At 37.6% G+C, this 12,825-nt stretch overlaps 1 protein-coding gene across 2 annotated transcripts in view; it reads left to right on the forward strand.

Moving 5' to 3' along the window:
- The window catches only part of ADK (adenosine kinase), a 272,419-nt gene that overhangs the window by 31,650 nt on the left and 227,944 nt on the right, over positions 1–12,825 (forward strand). For both annotated transcript variants that reach the window (XM_039553809.1, XM_039553810.1), the window contains exon 3: positions 2,745–2,798. In XM_039553809.1, the coding sequence (XP_039409743.1) occupies positions 2,745–2,798 (54 nt within the window). The remainder of the gene's footprint in view (positions 1–2,744; positions 2,799–12,825) is intronic.

The raw sequence follows: 12,825 nt of genomic DNA on the forward strand, positions 1-12,825 counted from the left end.
TCTCTTCTACTCACTAGTTTAATACCAGGCAATTAAATCTATAATACATTCACAATTTGTTGTTCTGGTTGCTTAGAGGGTTTAGATGTCCTTATTTTAAATTTTTTGACTGCTTATCTTTAGCTTCAATTTTGCACTTAGTATTGTTAGCTCCTTAAAGTTTTTTAAGAGAAATTCTAACAAGTCTAACCTTCATCAGTTAGGAAGACCCAACTGGTGCTTATTAATCTTGCCTATGAGGCACATGTTGGGAAAATACTGTGTAAACTGCTCACTGTTATAGTTGCACATTTAAATTTATTAAATAGTTCAGCAGCTATGTATGAAATACAATATACATCTTAATGCATAAAGTACTGATAAAAGTTTGAGCTCTATAAGCATGTCGCTTTGTGAGAAGTTTTCTTTGACAACTTGCTATCAAAGCAATGTCTTTAGGGATCAAGGAAGAATATTTTTTAAGAAATGGTTTTCATAGTACAAGCAGGTGGTGGTGGTGGTGAAAAAGATTGTGTAGCTAAGGTTCACTGAAGGATCCATTCTGCAAACCTTAGGGGTAGCCACTGTGTCCCTCCTAGCCCCTCCGTGGTATGTCAGTAACATAGCCCAAAATCACACATCTCTTGAGTAACATTCCCCTTATGTTACATGGTTTCTGTAGTAGCTGACTTACTAAGCTGAATAAGTAGTGACAGGTTTTATTTGTTTGGGTTTTTCCCCTCTAAATAACTGTGGAGGTGAAATTGTGGTTAAAAAAAAGTGTAGTAACAAGGATTCTGGAAGCTTTGAAAAGCGCAAAGGTAGATTTTATTTCTATATTCTCAGCAGAGAAAATTGTATTCAGGAGAAGCTGAAGTAGTCTGACTATTGGTAGAGGAAAAGCATGCAGCTTAATTTTTAGTGAAGAATGTCTGTGGCTTTCTGTGGGTATATTTGTTAATGGACTAAATGATCTCCATTTGCAAACTGGATTGCATATTAGTGTATCTGTCTATGCCAGATAAATCCTTTGGACAAAGGCCTGATTTCACCTTCTGTCAGATTGCAAGTTTCATAAGAAGAGGTAGTGTCATTTCACTTCTGAAAGATGTTCCTTTTAGAATTTCCTGGTAACTCCTTGTGTTTTCTCTGAATATATGAGTGTTTGCTATCAGTGAAATGCTTAGTAAGACAAGACACATGAAGATATCAGGGAGGTGTAGCAGCATTATGAAGAGACTGGTATTGGGCTAGACCCTTTTTTGTTAAAGAAAAAGAGCCTGATACTGTTGATTTCTGAAAACATTAAGTTGAAAGTAACTGTAAGATCATAGCAGTTAAAATTTGTAATAAAGACTGACAGGATGGTAAAGTACAAAGAAGACTGGGCAATTAAAACAAGTGACCTGAATCTGTACAGTACAGTCTGCTTACCCTGAGTCAAATGTGAGCCCTGCACTTGGAAGGAGATCATGGATGAACTCCACTGTATCCTGATTAGGAGTGTCTGCACCAGGGCTTTGGCCGCAAAGTGGATAAATGGATTCAAGTCAGCATGATACTGTAGCAAATAACCCGGGGCAGTCTCTGCATTTGTAAACAAGTAAAATCAGCCACTCAGTGTCTTGTACATCTGAATGTAGTGAGCACTAGTGAGCTTGAGAATGTGTCCGGCATCGGTGCTTGCATTTTATTCAGAGTGTATCATCAGAAAATGCTGTAAGGAATAGAAAAAGGGTATTTTGCCTGTTTATTATAAACAAAAATCATTTTGCAAGGTAGCTTGAGTGTAGTTGTTGGTGACCAGAATCTTTCCGCAGGAGGAATATTTTGTGGTTTTGCAGTTGTCTGGAGCAAGGAACAAAACCACAGGGCAAAGGGACAGTGGGAACCTTCTGCAGTGGGAGCAGATAGCTGTTAGCAGAGTTGTTCAATGGACCCTTGACTTTTAGCTGCTTACATTATGAATGACTGTCTTATCAACCAAGCAACCCACCAAATCCAAGAGAAAAAACCCAAACCCCAGAGAATACTATAGCAATAATGGAATATTTTGAGATGTCAGAAGATTTTGCTCTGAGGCAGAACAAAAGTGAGGTCACTCTGTAAACGTTTTCCAAAGTGAGTGACAGTGCAGGCTGCAGCATGGCTAGCAGTAGGCTGTCCTGGCAGAGACTGCACTCTTTTTTCCCTCTGATCAGGCAGTGTTGGCAACCTATTCCGTTAAATTAACTATTAGGTTAAGCTAGCGAAGAAAGTTGCTTTCTCTCAAGCACTTACTTTTATCAGAAGTTGCTTGTATGGACTGCAGAAGTTTTCCTAAATAGCCTGTTGTTAAAGTATATTTTCTTCTTCAGAATTATTTTGGTGTTTATTTTAATAGTTTTATTTGGTACAGGGAGAAACACTATGGCCACATTTAGTGTTTCTATTGTCTGTAATCCTCACTTTCATGTTTTGTCAGATTCAAATGGTAAGATCGAGGTATAGTTCATGGTATGAAGTGCAGTGATTTCTGGTAGATAGTCAGCCAAAGTATCCAGTAGAGTTTGAAGCCATGATATAAAGCAAAATTTTGTGTGATGTTAAATTTACTTTGAGAAACGTGTAATAATCTTCTAGAAAGCTTTGTGGGTGTCTTTGCAATACCTGAGGTATCTGAATCAACAAATGCATAGTTTATTAATTTGAAGCTGTAGAACTACATTTTATGGCTATATTCTCATGTGAGTAACTGCTTTGTGTTTTTTCTTTTTCTTTCCAAGGTATGGGCTGAAGCCAAATGACCAGATTTTGGCAGAGGAGAAGCACAAAGAACTGTAAGCTTTTTTTATGGTGATATACATGCATGTTCCCTATATACTTTTAAATGTATATACATATCTTATTGTTAAATACCTGAAGCAAAAATGTTAGCTTTTGCTCTTTAGTATTGTCTGCTGTAAATTGCAAAGTTTGTTTGAAAATTAATTGTTGAAAAAAGAGATTTAAAAATCTTTTCATTAATTTCGTTTAAAAATTCTTTTATTAACTGCTCTTAGTACTAATGCGATTTAAATACCCCATTTAAATGTTCATCCTAAATGCCCATGTTAATTTCTAAATTAGATACAGATTTGTGGCATTACTTTCACATTTCTTACTTTCAGGGTAGATAGTGGGGATTTTGGTCCCATTTGTGTTCATCTGCATGCTTAGATAGAAGACAAACACTGGGTTTTTTTCTTACTATTTTAAACTTCAGGCTCTTGCACATAATTGTCTGTTTCCATTATTACATTAGCATTACTTTGCATTATTTAATGATATATCCAAAAGACTTATACAGTTTATCCTCATGTAAGATAATGTACCTGTTTCAGATGAATTAATATCTGCAGCTGTCAGGTTTTCCCATGTTAAAAGTTCAGATGTTTCTCAGTAAGGTCACAGTAAAAATGTATTCTGGTAACAAGGATTTAATTCCTCTGGAAAAGATTTTTTTCTAAAAGCCTTAGTGATAGAATTACTAACCGAATGTCCCATATTCTTTCAGAGAATGGAAAAAGACATTTAACCTAAGTTAGTACATCATGGTAATGTACCTGTGACATTAAAACTGCTTGAGCTCCAGGCAAAAGACACGCAACAGCAGTTGCCTTTGAAGAGTAGATGAGATTGGTTTTATGCAGACCACACTCTCTAATGATAGAACACTTATGGACAGCGTAACTATGATTAACCCATTTTGGATGCTATAAGCTAGAAGTGTTTAAAGTATTAGCATGCTGAGAGGTGAAACACAAGTTAAATCACATACAGGTCTGTATTTTGGACAGTACAAGTTGTACTGAGTACACAAGCTTTATTTGCTCAATAGATACTTATTAAACCATTTGATGTGAGATATTTCATTTGAAGTAGTTAAATGCTCTTTCAGCTTTTTATTTTAGGTATATTGTATATTAGTTAATTGTGTGTTTGTTATTGGTATGTTTACAGCATAGTCACTTCCTAAATGGAGGGTTGAACTAATTTTATTAAACTAGTTCTTTATTAAATTTTGTTCAGTACAGAAAATTCAATAAAACTCAAGATTTACATGAATTAGCTGTAACAGAAACCCTTCTTTGGTGTTTTGTGGTACACACTGCATTAGCTCCTGAGATGATTTATATGTTGTTGGGTGTAATGATAGAGGTTGAACATGCTTTTGCCATTGATCTTGTCATCTTGAATGTCACTGGATACTTGACCAGGGAAAAACTCCCGTAGGTCAGTGTCACGTTGTTTTCAGGAGAGACCTTTGGAACTTTTCTAATACTATGTACTCTTCTTCTTGGACCATGTGAACACAACAGATTGCACATTGTTGAACTTGGGAGCACTTTCAGTCCTTCAAGCTAAATTTTCTAATTTAACTTACAGATGAGTTGTTAGATACTTAATTAAACTTCTCTGATGTTTAACTCGACTTCCATATTTAAAAGAAATGCCAGTTCTAGGAAATGAGCAAGACAACTTACCACTAGGGTAATTGTTGCTGGTTTGGTTATAAACTTAGGTACAGTGCCCTTATAATTAAGGTGTTGTCTTGATATTGTCCTAATGTTTTTGAGTCAAATACAAAGTTAGTCTGCACATATTACTATTCAGTGCCAAAATCCTCCTACTTAAAGTAATTAATCTTTCAGTCTTTAAAATGTCAGCAGCTTTTATATTGTCTTCCCTAGTAGTAAAGAAGACCTTTTTGGGCATTCTTCATCTAGTAATATCAAGGTGATTTATCTGACTGTCAGCTGTCCTTCAGTTTCTCAGAGATCACTTCTGTAGTTGTTGTTAATAAAAATATAAATTTTGTTCACTAATGAATGCCTTATCTCCAAAGGTAACTGAGCCTGTTACCCTGACTTGGCTTGATGTTTAGTCCTTGAGTCTTAGTTATCTAGAGAGATAAGTACAGCTCTAAGACTGGCATTGGTTTACAGGCATGGCATCGTGCTTAACTTCTATTTTAAGAGCTAAAGTATGAAAGATCACAATTTTTTTTTTTCCTGCTTTCAATTCACTTTGACTGTAGCAGCCTTCTAAATTTATCTTTTCATTTTTTGTACACTTCTTTTATCTAACAGGAATTTATAAGCACTAAAGCTGTTAAGTTTGTGCATATATGCACTGTTTTCAGAACTCAGCTGGAAATATCTACCCCCTTCCCGGCCCCAACTGGCTTCTGAATGTAGCTCATGAAGGGTGGAGGGTACTGTCCCACAGCTCAACCTGTTTCCATGTAGAATTAGCAGATTAGTTAGAAGATCACCAACTGAAGTGGTGATCAAACCAAGCCATGCCCCTGTTGTAGGGAATCAGATGAGCAATGAACATCAATTAACACACTTGTTTTCAGTGGCAAGTCTGCTATTCTGCAGCGGGAATAACAAAGATGGGGGAACAGGAGTGTCTTCAGTTTGCGTGGGTGTTTTGCAAGGGAACTGTGCATTTGTGGGTCAAGGGATGTCCTGCAGATGTTTCCCCACCTTCCCTAACCCAGCCAATCCCCTTCAACTCCTTCAAGTCCTGCAGGACTGCTAGGGAAACTCGGACATAGTAAGGTTGGTGAGGCCTTAATGTTGCATATATTTCTTCTCCTTCTGAGAACAACAAAAAAAAATATAAACTCTGAGAAAAATGGGAATCTTTTTCCTGACCTTTTGTATGGTCCTTTTACAAGAGTTGTTTCTATTTTTAATTCTCAGAATTGGACTGAATGGCTTTAACCGAAGGTCATATTAGCCAAGTATAGATTTGTGTATGCTGTTGCCTAGGCTGATTTTTTTTTTTTTTTTTTTACTGTGGTTCCACATCAAAATTTTTTTAGGACAATACGTTTAAGGTAGCTGCAGCAAATGGTGGGGTGTGATTTAAGTTGTCTTGATATTGAAGTAGGAATGCTTTAATACAGAGTCCATCTTCACTGTGTAGAGTAAGTGTTGACAGAGGAGTTGGGAGTTTCTTACTAATATTTTACTAAAATTTTAAAACTAAAATATTTAGTTTTACTAAACTAGGGGCTGTTAGCAAAATTCTGGTAGCTTGACTAGCTTGTATGAATAGGGGACTAAAATATAGTCATTGTGAGTTTTAAAAATATTATTTGGAGTTCAGTAGTACCACTGAGTCTGTAAGCAATGCTTCAGAACACTTGTTTTAGTGCAGCTTTGACTGACTGCTTGCTCATTGTACAGTTTTATAAACTGCTTTTTTTTCAGCAGTTCCGGCCGTGATGGGACACGTCTGAAAATTAGTTGAAGGAGAGAGTAAGAAATGTGGCATCTGCATTGTATTTCTGATTTCATAAGCTTTCTTTTTACAGAGATCAGGGCCATGAAGTGAGGAAGAGGAAGAAGGTAGATATGAGCTTGCTTTCTCTTCAGTCAGTTTTTGATGTGCTGGTCAGAAGGGAGAATAGATGTGTTGCTCTGCTGCAAGTTAGCTGAGAGGGATTCATTTAGGTATTTCGTTCTTACCTGCCTACTCGCTATTTTTCACAAGGGAGAGGGGGACTCTTAAATTTGAGGACAGCTATTTTGGTGACTGATGGAGTTTAGATTTACCTGTAACATCTGGCAGGAGGTGGTGCGTGTGTATTTTCTGGTTTTGCTTAGGCAATATAAATAGATATTTTAAGTGGAAGGGTCAATCTTGGAGTCATAGTAGGGATGTTTTGGGATTACACAGTGCCTGTGATGCTTTGAAAAGAGAAGAATCTGCAATAGGGATTTAGAAGTAGTCTATGTATGTTAGAGAGCTAGAGGATGTCAAAGGGATTGAAGCACGTCACAGGAAAGTTGTAGAGGCTTTTCCTTGTGTTTGGGGGTGAGGGGGTTACCCCATGTTAGTCACTGTGTATCACAGTACTTCAGTACAAAAGCTGAGGGACTCGACCTCAAGCACAATTACTATGCAACCGTGTGTCATTGATAGTTCAGCTTGCAGGGAGACAGACATGAATTCTGGGGTCACCAAAGGGATGCTGCTGCCCACCCTAATGCTTTTGGAAACAGCCGAGGGTTCTGTGCCACTAGAGGGGGCAGTTTATCTTCGGTAACGCTCGCAGAAATCCTTCCTTATGTGTTGGGTTTAGGATTTGTCCTGTTGGTGTTAAGTCTCTCTAAAATACTTTTGGTTTTTAATCCATCTTCTTCCCCCCTAAACCTAAAAAAGAGGGTAGAAAATTGTTTGTGGAAGCGGGGGGAAGAGAGAGTAAAATATCAGAAATACCAAGCTTTAAATCTTTTGTTGGCCTTCTCAACATATGCTGACAGTATAGGTGATTTGTATGGATGAGGTGATACATGAACCTGTCACAGCTGTTGAGTTACTTGATATAATATACCTCACTTTTAATTACATTTGAGTGGATTAATATATTATGAAATATGATTTGGCAATGAATTAATGTGGAAAACTGTTATGGCAGTTATAACAAGGTGCCCAGATTCATGAAGAAACTTGCCAGCTGTCATCTTTACACAACTTTATTTTAGCTTTCCTTCTCTTTTTTTTTAGATCAGGTATCATATTGACCTGTTTCTTGGTGTAGAGTCTTGTCTGAAAACTTCAGTAAAAGTCTCTACTGTGGAATTGATATTCCTTTTTACAAAATCAAATATTTTTAGAATTGCTGCAAAGGAAAACTCTTAAACTTCAATTTTAATGACTAGATAGTAACTTAGAATGACCAGTCTCTTAAATTGCCACCTTCTCCCAAAGCAAGTAAAATTCTATTGTATATTGACACTGCTTGTTCCATGACATGTAATTAAGCACTTCTTTAATTAAACTTGCATTAAATGCTTGGGAATTCTGTAGAGTAAGAATCTGGGTGATTTGCTGAGGATATCTGAAAAACTTGTAAATGTAGTGAATGGGCTTGATGGTTGGGAAGAACTCTGTGCTGATCTGGAATGTTTTCTTAATCCAGTTCCTTGAGGTGTTGGCTCCCTCTGTAGAAACTACTTTAAATTGCAGTTTGATTTCTCTAGAATTGTTTTATCACCTCTGTGTGATATATATATATATATATATGTACACATAAAAGCTTGAGTCAGATGGACAGAAAGAATGATTTATGGTTAGCTACAGAATTTCTATTAAAGATTCCTCCCTCTGTATTTTTTCCTTCATTTTTCTGCATGTCCACCCTTCAAGCAATTATTTTGAATTACAGCACCAATCCAAATTAGCAGTATAGAAATCAACTAATGGAATTCTTGGTAACAGGCAATCCTCCATAAAATTTCTAGAAGTTAAGGTTCTAAGTTATAGCAGAAATACTTCTACCTTCTTTCATGGAGCAGTCTTTACATCTGCTTAAATTTAAAATCAAAAATTTCAAGTGTTACTTGTAGTGTATAATTTTATTTTGCATCCTGCTGTTGGAGATGTTAAATAAGTAAACTGCACAATACTTGTACAGGGTGGTTAGCAGGTTGCATCAGAATTTTAAAACTGTGCTTATGTATCAGTACAGTGTTTCAATTGAGTCTCCTGTCTCTGTTCATGTTCCTTTGTGTGTATAGTATATTAAAGCCCAACTTTGTTATGTAGCTTTAAAGGCTCTATTAGAATAGTGTCTATTGTTAAACAGCTCCTGGAAATCAGTATCAATTCATTCTGGTATGGCACAGTGCTTATTTGATGTAAAAGAGAAGAAAACTTCTGGTAACAGAAGATTGGCAGTTAAGAACAAGGCTCATGTTCCTCTGGGGACCTTGGGTTTGTAGCCTGAGATGCGTATCTGAGGCTGTTGTGTGATACAACACTTCCATGGTAGTGGGAAGGAGTGCTGGAGGGGAAAGGGAAGAATGGATATTAAAGCCAATGGAGAATCCAAAATATTTTATGTGGCATATGAAGTCTAAAAACAGCTGCTAAAGGATCAAAATTGTATTTGCTTAAAAGTTTTTAGTGTCAGATTCATTGTTCTTCTGTAGTCTTGCTCTTAAGCTCATATATAAATTTTTCCTCTCTGACTTTCAACAGAAGTTTTCTTGTGTCATCTGCTTTGATTACCACAGCCATATTGTAAGTGGTACAGAAGAGAGATCAAAAGATCCTTTAAGGGAAAGATGTTTTGTAATATTCCAAATGGTAATTCCAGCTCAAATTTCATCGCTTACAGGAGCTCTTGTAGTACAGGTTATTAGGTTAAATTGATCTCTCATAATGATTTCTTGCCCTTTGACAATTTCTGCAGGAATAGTCGGACTGGCATGGATCACCTCTTTGGCTCTTCTGTGTAGAGAGCTAATCAGGGGGATTACTCTGTTTTTCTTCCTGATAGTATTCCTGACAGCGATTACTGTTACTCGGTGTGTACTTCACATGCTTTAAAGCAAGGAAATAACATTCTTCCTTTTGCTGCCTGTTCTGAGCTCACCCTCCTGCACAGAGTGAGCAGAGAACCCACAGACCTGAACTGAACTCTTGGACTCGGAAGGTTCAAGTGATCTGAACTCCTGTACAGCACTTCAGCTTGCCACTCCCCCAGCGTTCATAGCAAAGGCTTCACGGACAGCACAGGAGGGCTGCGCCCTCCTGTCCTCCTGGGGTCTGTTTCTAGTAAATGCAGTTTGGGCATTCAGTAAGAAATTATTGTCCGGAAGAAGGGGACTTCCCTCACCACTTCTGTTGGCACTTTTCTTATATTTTCAACACATTAAAAAATGGTGCTAATGTTTCAACTTCACTGACTCCTGGTGTTGACGAAGTGTGGTGTTAATGCAGTCGTGACAGGACTGTGTGCAACCTCCGATGTATTTGAAGACTGAGTTTTGAATATGCAGAATGATTTTTTTTTTTTCCATACTGCTGCATATTTCTGTAACTATAGTGGTTTCTTTCCAATTGAGAATGGGGTGCATACTGAGAATAAGATGCAGTCTTGTGCTGCAGAGCATGCAAAATCTCCTGGGATTGCTGCTTTTTAGCTAAGGAAGCTAAGGTTTCTGCGTCTTTATTGCACAGAAGTACATAGTTTAGAATTGGACAAAGTCTGTCTCGTGAGTATTAATTTTTGTGTTATGCTATGTAGCACTAAACCTGCAATTTTTCTAAAATTTAGAAATCAGTAATTGGACATTTTAATAGCCTAGAAGATACATTGTCTTAGTATCTCTTAGAAAGAGAATGTATTAAAGATTGCTGTGGGATGGTTTTGAGCTGTCAGAGTAATTATTTAACTTCAAGCTGCAAGTTACACTGCAAGAGCTGCATGTTCCAAAATAAAGAGTGAGAATTTAACATGGGATTTTTATTCCATTCTCTTACTGTGTTTCTTAATGAAAAAAAAATTACTGTAACAGAGGATACACTATAACTGATTTTTAAAATGCAGACACATTTCATTTGATTCTTGAATAGCTTCAGGCTTTTGTGAACTCTTAGGATTCTAAGAATAGAATGTATTTCTTGTTGGCACTTGTGTTTGCCTGCTCTGTTTAAATTAATAAAGTATTATTCATTGTGTATTGTTTTTTCATAATTCCATGAGAGACATAGGATATAATGCCAGCATTTTTCCTAAATACTCAGGTAATGAGCTTTGTTGTAGCTTAGTCCTGTTGTTCTGACATTTGTGTGCAATGAATAACATGGTATATATTTTTCCTGTGCTGGGACTTCAGTTCTCTCATTTAAAGTGATTTTTTAGTGAAACTCTTTAGAATTGACTTGTCAGAGAATTTCCACTGATGCCTACTTGTTACCCTATTATAAAAATGGCAGAATCACATCAGATATTCCATTTCCAAAGCAGTGTATACAGTATCACTCTCTTCACTTAATTTGGCTCTAAACGTATCCTCATTTAGAGATGTAAGTACCACAAATAAAACATAAAATAAGCTGTACTGTTAGCAACTGAAAGAATAGATAAGTCTCTATTGCCAGTTCAGTCTTTTCTGAGTTAAGCCTAGCCCCAAGAGTACCAATTAGTGCTCAGAACAGTGAATTCTGCTGTTTTAAAGGTGGTCATCTCTCAGAGCAGATTAAATGGCTTGTGTGAAAATAATTTAGTAGTTGCCCATTAATTGCCTTTCCTTTCATAGAACTGTAGAAAGAGACCTCAAGAGATCATTTAGTTTCAATCCCCCAATCCAGCCAGAGATGCATCTCTGTCATTCCTGGCAGATATTTATCTAGCCTCCTCTAAGGGTCTTTGGAAATAGTAAGATGTCATGTGGAGGCAGTGCAATCTTACTGTATAATTTGTAATGGTGTGCTGCTTCATTCCCACTGAAAAGTTTGCTTGCAGGTGGAACAGAGAACTATTGCCTTTAACAGTGAAGAGGGAGTTGGTTGGATTACAGAATGCGTAGGAATTGTGATGGGGAAAAAGGGCAGTGGTTCTAAGTGGGGAAGCCAGGACAGTGCAGGACAAAGCTGTGTGCAAAGAGAACATGTACATGTATTTTTGCTAGGGTAAGGTTCTGTGCATCTATGCACCCATGCACCCCTACAGGCAAAAGCATAGAGCAGGCAGAGTAGCCTGTAGTGTGAGGAAAATACTGAGACTTAAACCATTTTAGTAGTGTGATGGAAGAGGTCACCTAAAGTTGACCATCTGATTTAATCAGGAGATCTGGAAGCCCCTGCTTAGCAGTCTATGTGTCCAGTGTGGATGTGCAGTTTTGCATCTGCAGGGAGAGAAGTACATTTTGCTTTCCTACTGCTCATGAATAACATTGAAGACTTGCCAGGAAATATCTTCTGATCTACATACTTATATAGCTCTGTAATCATTGTATCATGTAATCGTTTCTCAGACATCTGAATTGATTAGTTCTTGAAGTTTTGTACCAGATAAGATTGTAATTTTATGGATTTGTGGCCAAAGCGAACAGGGAATGTAGCCAGGTCTAAACTGCATGGGAAACTTGCTGCACATTCAGAAGCTGTGTGCCTGAACGATGGAGCCATCTGCTTATTCTGAAAGGGGTCTCCTGCCCTGGTGCTGCTCTGACTGTATGATCAGATGACCTTGTTTACAAGAAGTGGAAACCGCAACTGACACACACTGCAGCTTCTGTCCCCAAACCAGTGATCACAGATGGAGTGCAGCTGCTGCAAGGGATTCAGTGGTACCTTCTGGTCACATGAGTCAGCTGGTGCAGTTGCAGCTGCAGATGCCAGTGCCTCTGCTGAGCAGCTGAAACACACAGACCTTACACAGGCGAGTGCAGGGGTGTGTGGGAGGTGATGGACATAAGCTCCCTGTGCCAGTTAAGCATCTGAACCACCTTGCACCCAGTATGTCAGTCCTGGCCTGTCTCTTTAACTGATGTCACTGGTTCTGGTTTTGAGGGGATTAACAAGAGAGCTAAAGACAGTGGATAATGGTATTAATTAATTTCAATTACTTATTTCTAATATATGTGTAAAAAGACCTGAATACATACATGTTCTCCTATCTTGCTTGTCCTAGATTTATGTCAGTGGGATGTGTGCAGGTCCAAAATTGGACTATCAAATATAGGAAAGCAGAATCACAGTCTTCCACTATATGGGAAAAAAATATTTTGGGAAATTCAGTATTAGTGCAAAAATATGTTGGGTGCTTTAAGTTGAAATTGAATATTGAATTGAAGAGGCTGTGCAACTCCAGTAGTTAACACAGTGCTTTTAAGCTGTAGTAACAAGTTATCTTAAAAATTTGGTGAAAACTTCTGAACTAACTTAAAGAACTTTTCTAAAGTAGGCGATATCTTGAGCTAATATTTCTAGCACTCAGCAACAGAGATAGATCAGTCTGTATGCATCAATGAATAAGCCTGCCATTCCCATCTGTTGACACAGTCCTGCACAGAT

This window comes from Corvus cornix, chromosome 6 (genome assembly GCF_000738735.6).
Source record: "Corvus cornix cornix isolate S_Up_H32 chromosome 6, ASM73873v5, whole genome shotgun sequence".
Classification (NCBI taxonomy): Eukaryota; Metazoa; Chordata; class Aves; order Passeriformes; family Corvidae; genus Corvus; species Corvus cornix.